This window comes from Rhineura floridana, chromosome 4 (assembly GCF_030035675.1).
Source record: "Rhineura floridana isolate rRhiFlo1 chromosome 4, rRhiFlo1.hap2, whole genome shotgun sequence".
Lineage (NCBI taxonomy): Eukaryota > Metazoa > Chordata > Lepidosauria > Squamata > Rhineuridae > Rhineura > Rhineura floridana.
Genome location: NC_084483.1, coordinates 17,178,388 through 17,199,540, shown reverse-complemented (window position 1 = coordinate 17,199,540; position 21,153 = coordinate 17,178,388). Strand labels below are relative to the sequence as shown.

Sequence of the window (21,153 nt, the reverse complement as noted above, 5' to 3'; positions counted from 1 at the left end):
AGCCGTGACTGTTTAAAATGGAACAACAATGGAATAAATGTATTGTGTAAATGTGGCCTCAGTCTCCATTGATTCTAAATGTGTATAATAAAATGTGTGCATACAGCCTAATTCACTCACTATTTAACAGATAGGTATAAAAGCCTAAGCTACTAGTTTAAATTTAGATTACTAAGCATGCTTTACACACCAGGTTCACAAAGTTCACAAAGTTACAGTATATAAGATTTTGGTTACAAGCAGAAACTGCTTGGAATAGCTACCTTGAAGTTACCTAAAATTCAAATGGCCATCCAATTAGACAGTTTATTAAGTAAGGGTTCCACGTAAAGATCCAAGGAGTGTTGTTGTTATTCATAAAAGAACTTAAGACTGTGACAACATAGGCCTTATCCACAGACATACAATCTATTGGCCATACTGAAAAAAGGGATGGGGAGGGGAGAGGGGGGGAAAGCCAATTTAGGTACCAATCTAACTATATAATAATATTTTGTAAGTGTCACACTTCAGTTTGCTTGGCTACAGTTATGTGGCCCTGCAAATTACAGCTTGACAACAGGGAGCATTCCATGGTGGCAGCCAGGCACAGCAGAAGAGTGAGCATACAAAGCTTGGGCCTGAGGAATGGGAGAGAAATGGTTATAGGTGGTGGACGAGAGAAGATTTAGTAGAGAAGAGAAATGGAGACATGGGGCAGTGGAGGAGGAACAGATGAGGCAAGCAAGCGAGGAGCATGAGTGGACCAATGGCCGCACCAATGTATGGAGGCACTGGGAGGTTGGCAAGGGGTGTGTGTGGGTCCAGCATGTGAAGTACACATGCAGGGGCAAAGCCCCTAGTACTTAAACAATGTTAAGTAATTTCTTATGATGACCAAGTAGAACAACCACTGAAAGACAGCAGAAGCCATACGGCAGCTGGTTCCAGCCAAGCCAGTGGAAGAGGCCTGGCTTCCTCCCACAACTCCTCCTATAGTACAAATATTACTCCAAATTCTAGTGCTACATTACTCATATTCAATACGCAGCAACTGACTTTTTATTTGTCTGTTGCTTGCAATTTTCTGGTAGCATGGTTTCTCTTCTCTTGAGCTATTAGAGTGCTTAGATGGAGGAGCAGATACCCTCAGTGGGCTACAGGACAAAGAAAGACAGGGGAAAAGAGAGGAAGACAAAAAAGTTCAGGTCTCTGCAGCTCACCCTGAGAAAACTGATGGGAAGTTGGGGAATATGAGAAACAACCCTCCCCCCCATCTCCAGCTCAGAAATGGAAGGGGGGGCAGGCACACATTGACTAGATCTGCTCTGCACCTGGCGTGCATTCTAAGCTCAGAATGCCAATCAAGCACAAAGACAAGCCAACCGGCCTCCCACTTCTGTTTCTGAAGAAAGAGATGTATGGGCTTGCCACTGCCCCTTGCAACCAAAGCATTCTTGTTGCCATGGCCTTTTACTCCATGTGGCAGGACCTTGTGCTTGTTCCTGACCTTGTGTTACTTCTCTGAAATGCGATAGGAGGGGGAAACAACCTGCTTCTCTCCCAGGTGCCAAGCTTAGAGCTGGAAAAAGAGGGTGGCAGTAAAAAGAAAAAGCTCCCATCCTGTAACAGTTCAAAGCTGGAGAGGGGAAGAGTGGGGTAGAAATATAGATGTTTTCTCTGCCTCTGCACTCAGTGCAGATTCCAACATAGGAATGCTCGAGTGCAGAGGCAGAGCAGGCTGGATTTCATAACATTACTGTCACCCACCAGACCCATTAGTCCCAAGAAAGCATACACCACATTCTCAGCCCAGAGTGGTGCCAGGAGGGTCAAGGGAGCCTTGCAATGGCATGTTTGGTAAACAGATTTATGGTTCCCTGTATAAAGCCACCAATGCAGCAGGCAACAGCTGTACTGTCATCGCATCACATTTCTCCAAGAGGCAGAGAGTATGGGTACAAAAAAAAGGCTGAAAGGAAGGCAATCAGCAAGAAACAAATAGTAAAAGTGGGAGGGGAGAAAGAGATAATAGTCTCTTCACATCTGGCTTACTCCCCTAATCCATTTCAGTTTCCTAAAAGGACAGGCAAGTACAAAGAATACATATTAACAATTGTCATATGCATTGTAAATTATCTTTAACAAAAAGTGTGGCATATGGAATAGGAGAGATGAAGAGCTAGTCTATGTAAAGCAATTGCCTGGTCTCTTCACATTTAATGATGGCTATCAGCCTTCTGTTTTGTACACTGTTTTCCACATAGTTCTTGTGAAATGAAAATTAAGAGGTTGTGGTTCTGAAGGTTATGCTTTCCCTGCAGTTTCCAGAGTCTGAAGAATTGGTTCTATAACTGTAGATACCCTACATAAATATCTAATACTTCCTCAATTTTGCCAAACCGTCAACGCAAAATGACCTCATGCGGGGGCAAGTTCCATCTGTAATTGCACAATGCAAAAGGAGAAAAAAAAATATTTGTTCTATTTCAACATACTACTATCCCAACTGAACATGCCCACTGTTGCATATGCTATAAAAAGACAGAAGCAGCAGCAACAAAGATAATGGATGTAAAAAAGGCTACTTAGTGGCCTTGTTCAGTTGCCATGCTAAACCAAACTATGGCTTAACAACAACGTGCAGTTCCTGTAGAGGAGCTCACATCAGCTTTGCTTCTCTCCAGTAGTTTCGCTTCTGTGCTGAGCCATAAACTGTAGGACCACCCTTGGTTACAGCTCATAATTTGTCCAGAAGAACTAAACCATGAGCCCAGGTTCAGATGACATGTTAAGCCTTATCTCAGTACAGCAAAAAGCCACCAGGGAGGAGCAATATGGCCACAGTCTTCTTTCCTGGAGCCCACATATTCACACTAAGCCATGGTTTCACTTAGTACGCCATGCGGACCAGATCAGTATGTGGCAGTGGTAAGAGGCTAATTTCACAGTTGAGATTAAAAATAAGACTTCTGGTTATCATGCCATATTACAAGTCTGCATTTGGAATACTGTATGCTAGGGGTCGCCAACCCATCACTCATAGGCACTACAGCACCCACAAAGGCCTTCAACGGCACCCTGTCCTAGAAAGAAAGTTATGAAGCAAAATGTGCAGGTATCCTTCTAAGCAATTTCTGTGAAATGAGCCACCTTGGGTGCTCCTGCTTGTCAGCAGGGCTGTGGAGTCGGAGTCATGGAGCAATTTTGGGTAGAGTCGGAGTCGGCAGAAATGTACCGATTCCAACTCCTTCATAAATGGCAAATGTATATTAACTAGTAATAACAAATTTACTGTAGTAAAATGGTAGCACAAGGCATTTCATCACCACCACGTGAATCCAGAGCTTGGAAAAGTTACTTTTTTAAACTACAACTCCCATCAGCCCCAGGGAACCCAAGCTCTGGGTTCACGTGGTGGTGATGAAATGCCTTGTGCTACCATTTTACTACAGTAAATGTGTCATTACTAGTTATACATTTGCCATTTATGAAGGAGTCGGAGTCGGACAGTAGAAAAATAGAGGCGTCGGAGTCGAAGGTCTGGCATACCAACTCCGCAGCCCTGTGTTGTCAGTGCTATTATCCAATGAGCAAAGTCAAAGCTGCAACTGATGACTGAGTTGTTTGAACAAGACAACTGGAATCTCTAGGGTCTTAAAGGGCTGCTGTTTTGCCTTCCCTTTTAGCGTATGTTTACTGCTTCTGACTGTTTCCCTAGTCCTTGAAATCTCCAGTTTGCCCTTCTTTTTCTCCCTAGCAACCAGGATGCATCTTTCCTGTGACAGATTTACTTGAGATCTGGTAGCTCCTAGACGTTTTTGTTGCAAATACTACTACACAATAAATGTAGGTGAATGTTAAAGAATCCCCCCAAGAGGAATTAGGGTTGTCAATGGGGGAAAAAAACAAGGTTCTTGTGCAGGGAGCAATTCAACAGATCAAGCATTTTCTTTTATGGAAATACAATTATGGGAAAAGCTTCACTATGACTACTCTCCAATTTTATGTTATGCCATATCCACTATGGAACTCATTTTGTGACTGGTGCCCCCAGCACTCTCTCAAATTTTGAAATGTGCCCTCCGGTACAAATATTTGGCGACCCCTGTTGCATGCAGTTCTGGTTGCCTCATCTTGAAAAGGGAATCAGAGTGGAAAAATAGAAGGTGGCAACCGACAAAATCAAGGGGTTGGAACATCTTCCCTATGTAGCCAAAGCATTTGGGTTTTGGGGGGGCAGGCAATGGATGATGAAGTGTGTTGTGTGGACATTATATAGAAATTTAGGAAATTCTGCACTGTGGGGAGAGAGAAAAAGGATTCTGCCCCCCGCCCCTTGTAATACTAGAATTAGAGAGTCGCCAACTGATATCGATTGGCTGTAGATTCTAGAACACAAAGGTCTTGTCTGTGTGTAACAATAAGCCTATAATAACCAGGGGTCATGATTTGTTGCTCCCTCATAAGCCACATTAACCAAACAGACAATGAACCATGGCTTCTGGTTGGCTAGCAGTTGTGACTTGTGACATAGCACAATCCCTTGTTTGAACAGAATGGGAATCCCAGGCTTCCTGGTTTGTTTTATCCTTGCTGCCACTGGGAGGGGGGAGTGAAGCAGTAGTGATCAGGCACCACAATGCTTGGTCTCAATAAGCCACAGTAAGCCAGAAATTCTGGCTTATTATGTATAGACGCGGCCAGCATGTGCTGACCATCACATTACTTGGTAGGGGTGGTAGAGACATTCATGGAAGGTAACTTAATCTATAAGTATCAGTGACAATGGGTAAATGGAACCTACTGTTTGCACATCACTTGCTGGGAAGCAAACAGCGTGGGGAGGGCTATTGCCATCATGCAACGATTGTGGGATTTCTAAAATAATCTTGCTAGCCACTTTGGTCTGTGTTTCTGGGACTCTTGTATATCCTCCAGTCCCTGGTGATAGCTTATGATGTATATCACTCAGGGAAACCCTTCCTTGCAGTCTGAACCAAACACTGCCTGAATGAACCAAGACACTTGTAGACATCTGCCTATTTCTTTGTCACAGTGCAGGTATTCAGCAGAGGAAAGTGAGCAGAACGTGGACACACATTATTTTAGAAGTAATCTTAAATTTGTGTTTAGGCCAACAAAGAGTAGATGGAGAAACAAATAACTGGGATCTGTGAAGCAAGAATATCAGAAACATAAGAATGGGCAGCAGAAAAAGGACATTTGCTTTTAAAAGTAATTCTGTATTTGTGATTTAACAAAATTCCATGGAAAACCATTAATTTATATTAAGATGGTGGTCAACTGGATGAGAAATTCTGAAAGAAGTGATAAAGGAAGTACAAATGGCCAACTACACTGCCCATGCAGAAAAGAAAACATAGAAAGTACCACCAAATGCATTGAAATAAGGCAGGATAACTTGATAGGTAGCAGCAGCACTTCCAAAGGGACACAAAATGTTTTTCTGTAGGTTAAACATCTCTGGGTAGATAGAAAGGAGCTTTACCACATGTCTGTACTGGGTTCATGGTAGAAGATTGTCTGTCTCCATTGGCAAAATAAATATTAGAAAAAGCACTGGAATGGCTGACAGAAAGCTAAACAATATTAGTCACTGGCTGAAAGATGATCAGTCATGAACATCTGAGTTTTGTCCCTAAGTTCCAAGTGCCCAACAAGACTTCAGGAATAGCAATGTCAGAAAAAAATAGATCCACAGCTTGTTTGACTTGGTCTTTCTGCAGCTGTAACAGAATATCCATAGCTATATCATGGCGATTCTTGTCAATATAATATTTTGCTGCAGCAATAGTAATAAACATGACCTATTTTGTAAATTCTTAGTAGCACTTACACACTCTACACACATTATAACAAAGCAGCACCAGTGAACCAATTCCTGAATTCAAAGTAAAGAGGTTTTACAAGCTCTCAAATCCATTGTAGACTATATCCTACAGCTGAGCCACACTGCCAGCCTTTCCTTCTTTCCTCTTCCCTCATCCTCCTCTGTTCTCAGGCAATAGCAGCACTTGGGCACAATTATTCCCACTCCCACTCCGGACATTTCATCATTAAGCAAGAAAAGCTGGGATCCAAATAACTGTTCCACTAGCTATGCTCAACCAATAGAGCTTCAGTTCTGTACCACATGGCAAACAAGTTTAAAAAATGAGAGGAATTTCAAAAACAGTTTACAGCAATGCAATTAGAGTCTGCAGTTTAAAAAACAAGCAAAAAATGCCACGATGGGCATGCAAAAACAGCTCTTTGGAGCGTAGCCATTACATACCATGGTAACAACTTGTTGGCATCATACAAAGCAAAAGTATTTTTGAAATAAAAATATGGCTATTCTTATTTTCAAGTATATCTTCTTTAATGGGAGATTCCAGATCTCTGGACTAAGGTGCTAGAAGTACTTAACAGAACAAAAACAAGTGGAACATGTAACAAAATGTTGCGGTATACCATCCATAAAAGACTCATTCAGAGCTCCAGCAAGTCTGGAACATACCTATGCTGTGCTATAAAGGAGCAGATATCAGTCAACGCTAGACCTTGGCGTAAGACTCTATACAATTGCTGCTAGTCTCAGTAGACACAACACTGAATCAGATGGACAAACTGCATACATAAGGCTGCTTCCTATGTTTCTACAGTGAGGCTATCAGCGCCAAACCACTAACAATTAGCTTTCAATGTAGCAAGGGCGGGGATGGGGTGAGGATGGATTCCGCAAAGTGTGAAAGGAGAGAAAAATTGAGCCCTTTTCTTCTGAAGTATCCCTGTACAGAGCAACAGTTTAGACACCCACTCACCACAGTACACATTCCCCAGACCCTAATCCTCTTCCTCTAAGATACTTACTACAGGCATTTGAGCAGGTTTTCACTTTTCTTTTCTCCACCTCCAGTTTTCATTCCATCACCATTCCTCAATGAATACCTCAACATTCCATCCATCCTGAAAGCTCATAGGTCCTCGCTGGGCTATATTGCTTGCTGGGTAACAATTTACAGACATATACCTCCGCGTACCAAAGGAGTCAAAGTATATAGAAATCACTGTCTTATTTTTGGGTAGTCCTGTTTGGCCTCCGGATTTAAAATGGTATTGGTTCATTGCGTCTCAGAGCAAACTACTCCAAGTTGGATGAGCAAATATTTCCCTGGGTAATTGGTAGTGAGAATCATTCTACATCCACATATAGCTTCAAGCAAAGCTATAAACAATATTCTTTCATCACAAGCCCAATACTATTGAAAGTTCAATACTGTAAGGATTACACTGCTATAATCGTAATCAAACCACATGCACTTTAGCCACATGTTTTCCTTTATGCAATATTTCTACAAGCCTCAGCCTTGCAATGGTAGCATTGTAGCCTAGCCACAAATTTCTAACAGGGAGGGAGAACTTTGCTGTTATTTCTTTTCTTTGCTGTTATGTCTAATTGCTCTTAGGTCACATCCACGCCATACATTTAAAGCACATGGCTTCCCTCAAAGAATCCTGGGAGCTGTCATTTGCTCCTTGCTGAGCTACAATTCCCAGCATGCTTAACTACAGCTCCCAAGATTATTTTGAGGAAGGCACATGCTTTAAATGTATGGTGTGGATGTAACCCTACTCTTCCCTACTGTTTCTGAAAGCATGCTTCATCACAGGCAGAGTACACAAACAATAGAATTAAAAATAAAGTATCCTAAAGGTTCACAAAATGGCAAGGGGACACAAATCGTGAACAAAAGGGTTCAGAAAGTGTTCTAGGCTTAGCAGGAGGTGGATGAAGAGTTGTGTTACTCACTGCTAGTAACAGGGAATACCCAGAGGAATAGTTGGGAATACCTATCTTGTCCGCAAGACCCTCTCCCTGCTTGCTGGCCTCTTTCCAACTGGCCTGGAAGGGTGGGGCCTTGACTGACTACAGCTATAAAAGGTATCACTACCTGAAGATTCCAGAGATCACCTTGACTGTGAGGTGTTATTTAGGGGCTTCTGTTTGGGTAAAAGTTTAATTTCTGGTCAGTTTTTTGTTTTGCTGTTATTGGGATTATGCTTCTGTATTTTACTGTTGGATTTTATTAGGAATTATAAGGATATGTCAATTTATTGTATGTTTTTTAAGATGTTTTTGTTAACATTGACCATTTGAATTTATTTCTTACAGTGAATTGTGTAATTTTTTTCTGTTCATGTTGTGAGCTGCCTTGTGCATAAATTGTTATGGAAAGGCGGCATACAAATAAACAGTGATGATGATGATGAATAGTTGTTTTTGCTTGGACAGCATAACACAAAAATCCTTGTGACACCTTAAAGAATAACATATTAAGCCATTTCATGGACTACAGTCTTCTTCATCAGATGCATGCTTATCCTGAGTTGCAGATATATATAGATATAGACACAGACACACACACACAGAGACACACACACAGAGAGAGAGACACACACTGTGGAGAACCCAAGGTCCTCCACATATTGCTGGATGCCAGCTTCAATCACCAATGATTATTAGGCACACTGGCTGGGGTTGATGAGAGTTCTAACTTGACAACATGGGGGGGGCGCACAGATCACTCAGTCCTGATAAAAATGGTTGGAGAGGGGGATAGTAAACAATGAGGACAGAAATAAATTAAATACAGAAAAGTATAGACAGTGACAATTATGTTATACTGGGAATATGCAATAGATGCTCATGATACACGCCTAGCCACCTTCTGTTCAGCCAGCATAACAGCTATTGGGGCACCCAAAGAGGCAACATATTTTCCCAGGTTCAAAGCATAGGGCTAAAGAATTGAGATATGCTTGCAACAGAAGTACCAGCAGAGTTGTGAGCTGTGATTAAAGGGTAATGAAACAACATTTTTGCACAACAATAATGCAGTGGAAGTATGTAGTCAGCAGCCAGTAGTAAATAGATAGCATATGCAATTATTCTTCACACAAATCATCATATGATCAACATTTGGAGCTCACAACAAAAATCAAGTGAAGAACAGATACTGATATGCATGATGAGGTAAAGAGAAAGAAGCCCAAACATACAGGTATGAATATTATTGATTCCCTCATTCCCATCACAACATTTCTATTCCCAACTTGTACCCATAATGCTACTCTCACAGGAGGTACCTGAACTCCAGTATTTATCTTCTAAGCTTGGTTCATACTTATCTTAGGTGAGAAATCCCATTTATTACTTCCATATATCTATCACTTGTATGAATTAGGGAGGAGTTTCAGAAAACAATACTTGCCAAACCTAATCTATGAATGTGGATGTCTTCAAAAAACCTTAGTAACTCCTACAGAAGGACAGCAGTTCAGGGTGCCCCTTGGGGAAGGTGAGGAGGAGGTCAGGAGAGCAAATGATAGACAGAGCCAGGAGTAACAGTAGGCAGTGCATTATAAAGCTTCAATCCTATGCACACCCATATGAGAGTAATCCCCACTGAACATGGTGGAATTCACTTTTGAGTGAAATGCATAGGATTGTGTTAGTAAACACAGCTAAGTTAATCCTCATAGTTGTAACTAATACTTACATTTAGTGACAATACCTCAGTCCTATATGAGAAACCAACAACTATTACCTTCCGGAACATAGTTTATTTTACCATAAGCATCCCAATACTATGCATGTTTACTTGGAAGTAGGTACTGCTGAATACAATAGGACTTGCTCCCAAGAAGATATATGTATATCGAATGCAGTTTGGATTCCTAATTTTTTCTACTGGTCCCGGACCTGTGCCTTTAACAGCAGCCAGATATGTAGGAATGTACACAGGTGAAGGTCTTGATGGCATGCCTATATGATTGACTGGATGACAGTTCCCAGCCTGAGCATCTGCATGTATACTTAGAAGTAGACAAAATTTATAGAATGTCAGCAGCCATAAATCAGTTGCAAGACCCCATTCCAGGGCATACAAAAATTGCAGGACCCAGAGGGAGATATAAGGTGATAGGAGGAAAGGAAGTTCACTTGGGAGGCAGTGAAAAGAAAAAGAAAAAAAAACCTTGCATGAAGATCTCAAACACTTCAGATGGCAACTCTCAAGGATCACCTTCCTCAAAAGCACAGTACGCAAAAATAGTATTTTTCCCTCCAACAAACTCATCACCCAAAACACGTGTGTAGACGTCACACTGAAAACACATTTAGCTGGAACCAAGTGTGATAAATTATGTGTCTATTCCATGGATTTACAAGGCAGTTTTAAAACCCATGTCATATTTGGAGTAAGGTTAAGAAAACAAAGTATTACTACAGAAAGGGCGTTTAGAACACCATTGTCTTCTAGATTGATTTTTCCAGACATTGTTAAGAAGTGCCCATGTGTTCCAGAACAGTATTAACAGGTACTCCAAAAACGGAAAACTGGCAAGTATTCTGATCTCTTATACTTTTAAAATATTATTTTACTGGCTGTCTGTACCCTCTTAATGCAAGTCACTACATTTGTCAAATGATCTCTTCTCCCGAATGGATTCTTATCTTCGCTGCAGGGATGAGACTGTGCTGGGACCATCAAGGGGCAAGCATTTCTATCTGTCTTGCCCCACCCCTCTGCCTGGGCCATATCAGGAGGAGCTGCAGACTGAGAGGTACTGCTGCTGGGGTGAGACTGCTGGGACCATCAACGGGCAAGCATCTCCATCTGCCTTGCCCCACTCCTCTGCGTGGGCCTTATCAGGAAGAGCTGCAGACTGAGATGTGCTGCTGCAGGGATGGGACTGTGCTGGGACCATCAAGGGGCAAGCATTTCCATCTGCCTTGCCCCACCCCTCTGCCTGGGCCTTATCAGGAAGAGCTGCAGACTGAGATGTGCTGCTGCAGGGATGAGACTGCTGGGACCATCAAGGGGCAAGCATTTCCATCTGTCTTGCCCCACTCCTCTGTCTGGGCCATATCAGGAGGAGCTGCAGACTGAGAGGTGCTGCTGCTGGGGTGGGACTGCTGCGACCATCAAGGGGCGAGCATTTCCATCTGCCTTGCCCCACTCCTCTGCGTGGGCCTTATCAAGAAGAGCTGCGGACTGAGGTGTGCTGCTGTAGGGATGGGACTGTGCTGGGACCATCAAGGGGAATGCTTTTCCACCTGCTTTGCCCCCCACCCCTGCTCTTAGTGACATTTTTCTGGGGACTACCCTTTACCAGAAAGATTAATGCTTGTGGTTTGCTGCTCCTATTTTTTTTAGAGATGTTAGGACTTTGTTAGTTTGATTTTTTTCTTTTGTAAATTGTATTGTTTTTATTTGCATTTTGTATTTGTATTTTTATTTGTGTGTAAGCCGCCTTGGGGGCCTATTTGGCCAAAAGGCGGCCTAGAAATAAAACGTAACATAACATAAGTACTCTTCCAGCATTCATCAAGGAACTACTGCTGCAGGTAGAGCTAATCCTCAAAATTGTGAACCTCTCAGATTGAATGGGAGTCACTAACGTATCCCTTTCCTTAAATTACACAAGTAATCACACCAAGGTTTTATGCCAAGCAAGCAAGAGCCACCCACAGACACTCCTTGGGCCAGGCTTTGGGTGTGTCTGCTTAATAAGCATAGCAGTGTGTGCAGTTCATGATAGGAAGAGACTCAAGATAGGAAGTTCTTGTTTGGAAGGCCTCCAAGTCTGACAATTCAATCAACAGCTGTTCCATCATCAGAGTACTTTACCACACATGGAAAAGTCGAAAACAAGATACTATTTGACAAAGCAACGCTAGCTTATAAATGAACACTTTGTACTTCACTCAACAAAACCACAGCTTTTAAAGTCTCACAGATAATCAATTTCTATCCTCTTGAAGCTTTTTAATGTAAGAAAAAACTCAGTTTTTACCTTAGGGCAAGGAAGGAGTAAACAGTGCCCCTCCAGATTCTGAGCTTCAACTCCCATCATTCCTGACCATTGGTCATGCCTGCTGGAACTTTTGGGAGTTGTAGTCCAGTAACATCTGGAGGACTACAGGTCCTCCATCACTGCCTTAAGGGGAAAGATCTGTAGTTCAGTGTTAAGAGTATGTGCTTTTCACAGAATGGATTCTAGGTTCACATCCATGGCATCTCCAGGTAGGGCTCAGAAAAACTCCTGTCTAAAGCCCTGGAGAACTATCACCAGCCAGTGCACCAGTAGTCTTCAGCCTTTTCAGATCTGGGCTCCAGCTTTAACCCAAACATAAATTTGGGGATTTATTTCTTATTTAACTTTTTTTAGCCAGATATCCGTATGGTGGTAGTGCTGCCATTGCAATCCACTTTAGGCCATGCTACAACCCATTAGTGACTGATAACTCACCAGTTGAAGACCAATGGCACATTGTAGACAACACTGAGCTGGATGGAACAGTGGTCTGACTTGGGAAGCTTCCCATGTCCAGCTTTCACCACAAGCATACATTTCAAAGTCAAATAATGTTTTTTTCCTATATGCATAAGAGCCACCCCCCCTTCTCAAACTTTGGCAAAGACCTGTTTTGCAAGCTTGTCACCCAGTAACCTGCCAGGAAGCTTCCGAGAGGTGTGATGGCCAATGAGAAACTGAATCAGAGGAAGATAAAGTGATGGAGGCAGGATGAGACATCAGATGAGGAGGACAGTATCTTCACTTGGTATAGTTTAACAAAAATACTGAGCTTGTACCATCTATGAAACAGACAACATAAAAAATGATACACCTGGCTCCCACTTTGTAAATTACACTCACACAGCATTTATGAGAACGGGGAGGAAGCAGTGGGTAGTAATTCAAATTGCTATATGAGCTGTGCTGAGAGAGGCTTCTAGACAGATAACTATATATTCACAGCATGCATAACCTAGTCAGCTATAACTTACTAGAAACTAATTAGAAGGGGGGTGATTGAAGTAGCAACAACCCAGGTATGGCTTAAGCAATCTAGTCTCTCTGACTTGAGGACGCTGACTTGTTAGAAAAGATGGACTAGCCCCGTGCCTAGGCATTTCGATTATATATATAAAGAGGGATAATAAACTTCCCCATACACATACAAGTAGAACGCTTCTTTCTTTTTTTAAGTGGCTTAAGTTGGTTAAAGAAGCATTCAAGGTACTGAACCTGAAATGCAAAGCTTACCTTGATTTCTTTAACAACTCCATTTTTCTTGTGGATGTCATGCTTTAATAAATTATTCCTTTTCTGATGGCAGCATAAATGTCCATTGGAGACAATTTTAGGATTAGCCATTTCTTTAAAAGAGCAGTTTCCCAGCCCTTTAGGAGTGTCTCCGTACTTTAACAAGCCAAAGTGGGATGAGCAGATGAAAGTTTCCTACAGAGAGAGCTGTAGAAAGGCATCCAACTGGTCTGGCTGGCTTTTCAAGGAGGTAGCTATCGCTTCACAAAATCTAGGCAGCTAAAAAGCAAACTGTTACCTTCAACCCCAGTGAGCGACAATGGCAAAAAGTTGCTTTTTTAAAATCACAAAGCAAAGCATACAGCCCATGCTGGGTACTGAGCATCTAATTGTGATTCAATTGGATTAGGAAAGGAAGGAGAAAGGGGGCGGAGAAGAAGGAGGGAACGCTTAAAGGCACACTCCCTTCTACTCGTCTGACGAAGTGCAGCCCGTGCGTGCCTGTTGAGCGTGAAGCCAAGGGCGTATGATAGTTATAAGTTTAATTTTAAAAGTGGGAGAACGAATGCTTTGTATGTACCATCAGGCTTCTACAGCAAGGAAAGTGAACCTTTTAACCCGCTTTAAAGTTTACACTAACCAGTGTTGTAATTGGCAGCATTAATACTGGCCCTTTTTTGCCCTCCACTACCTCCCAATCTGCAGCGTCGGGTTTTGTCTTTTCTTTTTCGCCCTGAGAAAAAAACCTGCTTCGATAACTTAATTGGCAAGATTGTTAAGTAAACACCTCAATCCTTTCTCAGGCAAAGATACTGAGTAGTGGCTCTTTTTAAAGCTTAGGAACAGGAGTTCAGTTTCGGGTTTTTGCAGACAATGGGATTAACTAGATTTCGATGTAAATCGAATGGCTGGGAGGCGGGAAGCAAATAAGTTGGTTAGTTTTGTGTATACTGTAATGCGTTACTCTTTTATGAGGCTGAACTCGGAGACCGCATCTACAGGCTTGATCAAGTGTCAAACGCTATTCATACCTCCATGTAGGCCCCACGTTGGTCCCATGTATGTACTCCTACCAACTGTGTTAAGGAACGAAGCTTTTACTGCTTAGCTATGAACAGACAACCTTTTTATGTATTTATTTTAAGCAATGTATACTCCAGGGACGTATTTTCCTATGTTTATTTAATAACACTAGCCTAACAGTTCTGGCATGTGGGTTGCAATTTCTCCCATGTAGCACTGTAAGGAAAACTGCCCCTAATAAAATTCCCCATTCTTCTTAAAAACAACAACGGAACACCAAATTTTAGTATGTTAATTCAGCAGTTACTAGTTATATGGAGATTTGGGAAAGACGGTTGAAACAAACGAGATGTGTGCCATGATCCTGCACACGTCTCACAAAACACATCCTTCCTGCTGAGTCTAGCGGGAAATACCTCTAAGCTTAAGTGTGCATAGTTAAATGCAGGGTTGCATCCTGTGTCATCATTAGAAAGCCAAATACTTAACTTCCATCTATGGAATGGATGAAAACAGAAGATTGGATTTTTAATAATTCCCCAGTGGCCCAAGACTTCAACTCCAGGGACATAAGTTAATTATTAAAAACTTGTTTTCTTCCCAGTTGTTTTGTATCACCCAAAGGGGACAATATATTTGGGTTTTTCCCCTGAAAATGTTTTACATTTTTGCTCTAATTTTCATCATTCTTTTCAATTTCTCTTCTTATTTTTGTTAAAACTTGTTAATGAGCTATGGATAATAAAATAGTCAAAGTCTAATAAAACATGTTATATTCTGAAAAATATGCAGAAATAGTGGGAAATATGGCTTTATGACTTTATGTGCTCATTTATTTTCCACTATTTCTGCATTTTTTTTAGAATATATCACATTTTTTAGACCTTGACTATGTGCTCATTTGTCTTTGGTTACTGGTGAAGGAATAGGTTCTCTATAAGAAACTAGTAACATCTGGAATTGCCATATCCAGGGAGATGTGGCAGGCCTATGCAAATCCCTACTGTATCTTGAAAATGTTGTTGTTGTCAGCGTTGTCATTGGGTGATAGCCAACTAAGGTCACGTCCAGACGGTCAGTATTTTATGTGAGGTATTCAAGAGTATGCCAGGAATTTAGGTTTGCACAATTAAAGTAAATTGAAGCACTCTGATGTCCTAACACAATCAACCCACTTTAAATACAAAAAAACTGACTTTTTGTAGTTAGGAAAGTGACAGGGAAATATACTGAAAAGTTTGGGGTGAATGAATGATGAACAGGAAGACATATAAATACCATGCAAACAAATCAGGATGAAAGCTTATAGTCATATATAACCTCCCCACAAACAAATCAGAATGAATGCTCAATAAAGACCAAACATAGTCTAAACTTCACATTAACTTGGTAAAACAAGTCTGGATGAATGGTTGATAAACTAGCCACTGGAAGAACCCTAAGTTATCATCTCAGTAGACCTATTGACAGCAATGGATTTGAGTTAAAGTCATTGATTTCAATGAGTCTACTCTGAATATGGTTACTGTTGGAGATCACCCATTTTTATTAGCACCTACAGTAAATAAATCAAAATCAAGACAGGGGTATAATCCTCCAGGATTACAATCTAAGGTTGAAATCCTGTCCATACGTGTTTGGGAGCAATTGCCATTGAAATTAGTATGACTGAGTAAAGATGCATAGGATTAGACTGAACATAGAGGCTACGCAAAGCAGGACGTATGGAGGAAAAAAGCTGAGGTGGGAGATTGGTTTGGAAACATCCAAATGAGGAGAAAAGGATGCTTCCTCCCAGAGACCTCCTCTGGCTGGTAACTGGGCCAAACTGTACTGCCCTTTGCTTTTGTAGCCATACACAGAAGGCCAAATTAGACATTTCAAGGATAATGAAGTTTCCAACCCTGTTTTTCATCATAACTCTCATGCAGGCTAGGAGGGGAGGAGGCATTTGCAAGGTAGAAGTTGTAGGCCCTGGGAATAGGGGTACCAAAATACTCTCTTCCCTGCTAATTTTCTTCTGCAAATGTCCCCTCTGGGTAACTGCCTTCCCAAGCTGAGCTCTAAAACAAAAAATAAGACCACACAGTTTGCCCATGTTATTTTATTGGGTATGTAGTGTCCTAAAGTTCCAGCTTCTGCAGTGCCAAAGTATAGCAGGAATGTAGTATTTACATTAGAAATGTTATGCCTTGTGCTTTTTTGTTATTGTGCCCTTGTTGCTGTTAGAAGGGAAGAAATGCCAAAGGTAAGGGCATTTCAAAAGTCAGGGTTGGGCAGATGTGAAGACACAGATTCCAAGGTACATTACTTTTTTACTTAAAGTATCCTGAAAGTACTTAACAGTGGGGATGACAAAAGCAAACAAACTCTGTGGATGTGAATCTTTATGGTCCTTTCCTGTAGCACAGTCACTCTTAATGACAAGTGATGTGCCATGACAAGTAAGTGCCTAGAAACATCTGCTGGGCATCTAGGGCACTCCCATCTAATAACTGTCTTAAAATATCCCATGGCTTCATTGTTGCTTGTTGCATTTCTCATGGATTGACAGCATCCAGGCTGATGGGATGCTGATAACTGGGAATCTTGCTACATAACATTCCATGCCACTATAAAAAGCTGTATCGCTTCATACTTTCCAACGTTCACTCCCTAGATTAATTGTATTCAGGTTCATATGAATGCCAGGATCTAATTCCTAGACTTTTCAGGTAGTTGGTTCTTCCATTAGATATGCAGTTGTACAATTTTAATTCAACTTAATTTTACATAGTTTAGTCCCACTTTTCAAGAAAATATTCTTGCAAATTAGCAATCATAATATATGAACTAAACAACATATGACAATATAAAAATAAAACACCCAGTAACCTTAAAATAGCCATAAAAACAGCCAGCCCAGTACACTTAAAAAACAACAATATAACAGAATAAAAGGAGAACCACCATCTCCACAACCCAGTTAAAATCATTCCATAAAAGCAGCAGAGAACAAGTGTGTCTTCACTTAAGAACGTGTAGGGATAGTGCTTTTCTGATCTCATTTGGAATTGGACATGGGGCCACTGCTGAAAAAGTTGTCTCCTGCCAACCTAATTGCTCTCATGGGTAGTTATACAAATTGTATCTCATAGATCTAAAGTGCTACAGTGGAGGAACCTCAGAGTCTGGTCACAACCATAAGCAGAAAAAAGGAACCAACGCCAACATTTGACATAGGATGCCTGACCACAGAGAAGCACAAGAAAAGAAATGTCAACAGTCAGCCCACCTGAGAAATTGACAAAATACCCATAACCCACTGAAAGACTGTTTGAGGTAATCATGGGTTACCTCTGTGTCCACAGATAACTTTTTTTTAATTTAATGGTGGAGTTCTATGAGGACCAATATTTTTGTGGTCCTGACAAGCACCAGATCTGTGGTTTTCACTGCACAGTCTACCAATATAAGCTTTGATTTGACGGTGGAGTTTTTGGGGGACCACACGTAAAATCATGCAAATTCAAGAGGATATGTTTTAATTCTACCGGATCTGACTTTTACTCAAATCCCATGGAAAAGCATTGTGGGTGCACTCTCTGTCTCTCTCAGGGGAGAGAAGCAACCAAAGAGGGTGATGCCCACAGCATTTTTAAAAAATTCCAGATGTGCCTACAGGACCAAAAAGGTTGGCCAACTGAAATAATTCCTCCTGAACTGGAAGATCACAGTCCCTTCAGCAGATGTTCTGTTCACCAACTAGAGGGTGGTATTATTATTATTATTATTATTATTATTATTATATCCTGCCCTTTCTCCCAAAGGAGTGCCCAGGGGGACAAACACACAAACAAACAAAAATCTAAAAACATCTAAAAGCAATTCCAATACTGATGCAGACTGGGAAAAATAAACACACAAAAGGCTTTGAACATGGTGTTGGTGGAAAATCAAGGCCACGTGGGCCTCCACTTCCCTAGTCTGATGGGCATAGAGTGGTGAATGTACCCAACATGGCAGATTAATTTCCCAAGGCTCACTTCAGGGCCTTTTGTGTGTATCCTCTTGGCACGCTATTTGGGAATCACCAGGACAAATGTCATATTTTTAGGGGGTTGTGAAAAAGACCGCCTCCTTTCCTAAAGACCCTGTCAAGTGTATAAGATCAGCAGAGGGAGCCCTCTTGATAGTTCCACCACCCTCAGTTTACGGGGGTGGCGGCCCGGGAGAGGGATCTGACATCTTCATTGCATAGTTTCCAATGCATGCTGAAGATGTACCTCTTTGTCCTGTCCTTTGACACCTGAGATACACTGCTTCAGGACCAACTGTATTTCTGTGATTATAATTTCTGTTAAACTGTTTTTTAATAATGATTTTTACATTATTGTAACTTGCCCTGGGATGTTAGGGTGAAAGGTGGGTAAAAAATCAAATAAATAAACCATAATGGCAATGTCAGAAAATGTCAGGTGCAAAAATGAGATTTGTGTATAGTACCTAATAAAAATGAAAGATGCGGAGCTCTTACATTCCAGGCATAAAGTGAGAATAATCTTTTTTAATTATACCAACAGTGACAAGGGGAGCCACTGCTCCAAATGCTCTGATTTGATGGAAATGTTATTTCTCCTTGTTGTGTGCTTTAGGTAGTAGAGTTGAGCTCTGTTTGTCCCCAGATGTTGAAACTAGTGATGTAAAGGATTTTGTTATCTTCTGCTTGGGGTGCATAAGAAGGACTGTCCATGCTATCACTCATTTCCAAATTAAAATGCCTGTTTAACCACAAAGGTCACTCTGTAGCCTTAGGTGAGCATAAGAACACAAGAGTCCTGCTAGATCAGGCCAATGGACCATCTAATCCAGCAGCCTGTTTTCACAGTAGCCAACCAGTTGCCTATGGGCAGTCATTGTCCCTCAGCTTAACTTACTCCACAGTATTGTTGTAAGGGTCAAGCAGAATGTGGATATAAAATTATTATAGCCTGCTGTTGGGAAATTTGTATAGAAATCTGAATAAATGAATAGTGCAGGAAGGCACAGTGAAGGATGTGAGTCAATTGTGTGCCTGAGAAATGTAACATCAAAAGCAGCCATAAAGACTGACATAACATAAAGAGCAACCTGGAGCAGGAAGGCAAAAGTAAGGAAGTGGAATGCTGTGCCCCCCCTCTCCCCCCCTCTCCTCCCCTGGTTCAGGCCTTCTACCTTCCCCAGCTGCTGTTATCAGTGCCTCAAATCTTACATTTGAGACAGCCTCTGTGTTTTAAACACTCGTGCTGACTGAACAGCACAGGGGCAATAATTTACAAAGTTTCTGCTCTGAGAGAACCACTTTCAGCACCTGTTTTTCTGCTGCCATGGAATACCAGTTCAGCCACGGAATGGCTACCATGGTATACCAGTGCAGTGCAGTTTAAACATTACACTGGCCATTTCTATTGGCCTGCAACTATGTGGAGAAAGCCAGATTCATTGCTCTTTCACTCTGTGTGTATGTGTAGATTTTATTAGAAAAACCAGTATAATTGGACCTGCCCATGGGGTTGTGGACCTTATAGTTGTTCTATGGAATGAATCCATAGAAAAGGTCTCCCTTAGCATTCATGTTAGAAAGTAACTAGTGTTGCAGGAGATCCTGGATTCTAACCTGGACTCTGAACTTTGGTAGAATGTTAGTGTGGCCTGTTAGGGCTCTCTGTGGCCCCATTACCCGTGCCAAATGAATGTCTGAAAACAAAACAAACACTCAGGTGGAAGATGAGTCATGGTGGACACAAGCTGTCCCTTCTATCCATCATCTTCACAGACACCTATCTTTAATATCCACTACACATTTAAAGCACTCTTTTAATAGTAACGGTTTCTTCCAAAGAATACTGGGAACTGTAGTTTGTTAAGGGTAGGGTTGCCATATTCCAGTTCCACAAATCTGGGCAGGCTAATTTGCATATTATGCATATTATTTGCATATTAATATTTAGATTGTCCAGTTGTTTTGTTTTTGTGCCTAGGAATTGCCACCAAAAACTGGGGAAAGATGTGAGAAATCTTTTTAAAAAGCAACATTTTCAGCCTTAAATGCCTAGACTCTAGTTTCCAACACTATGGAATGTTGATTGATTGATTAAGAGGATTTATATCCTGCCCTTCTGCTGTTAAAAACAGAGCTCAGCATAGCTTACAAATATAATAAAAACAATAAAAATACACAATCAATATAAAAACATAACAAAAACACAAAATAGCAACAAACATAAAGTAAGTCAGGGCAGCAGGTCGGTTAACCATTACATATACAATATATTTCAGAGATGTGGTGGGTGGAGAAAAACAAGAAGCCAAAATGTTAGGAAAAGGAGTCTTTCACACCACATGCTCAGTTCTAAATACTGTTGCAGCAAGTTTTACAAGTTCCTCCAGTATTCCCCTGGTGCAGGCACTCAGATATTCAAAGTATCTGTATGCTTCTTAGGTTTTATAAAAGCAGAGCTTTGCTTAACTCAAAATTTCTTCTCCCTTTGATCAACCACATCTACACAGGTTCCACCTCCATACTCAAAATGAAACTGGGCCTGGAAGTGTGCAACAACCCCACACATACCTTGCTAATTAGATTACCAATGCCAGGATGTCTGTTTTATCGACTACTCTCCTGCTTCCCCCCCACACACACACCGGGCATCATGCAAGACCCAGTCCTGGGCTCAGAAAGAAAATAAATATCTGGTCCTCTTCAAAGTACTCATAAGCCTTTTGTTTTAATTAAAATAATAATTATAAATTCTTGCTCTTATCACTAATGGGAGTTAATTACCTTGTATATGCTGCTGTTGCTTCTATGGCTGTAACGGAGTGAGGTTAAAGATAAGTGAAATGCAAATAGGAAAACAATAACACAAAAGGCAGTAACACTTTCCTAAATGTAATACCATACCAACCACAACAAGATTCCTATGAGTAAGGCAGAAAACTCAGCATCCCACAAGCAGTCAGGATTCATAACCAAAAACCCAAACTAAAAAAAATCCTAGCAGCCAATCAGCC

General features: G+C 41.2%; 1 protein-coding gene across 1 annotated transcript in view; it reads right to left on the bottom strand.

Moving 5' to 3' along the window:
* Positions 1-13,516, bottom strand: part of SPTLC3 (serine palmitoyltransferase long chain base subunit 3) — a 120,293-nt gene extending 106,777 nt beyond the window's left edge. Inside the window, exon 1 of the mRNA XM_061622566.1 lies at positions 13,099-13,516. Within this exon, the coding sequence (XP_061478550.1) occupies positions 13,099-13,209 (111 nt within the window). The 5' untranslated portion in view covers positions 13,210-13,516. The remainder of the gene's footprint in view (positions 1-13,098) is intronic.
* Between the last annotated feature and the right edge of the window lie 7,637 nt (positions 13,517-21,153).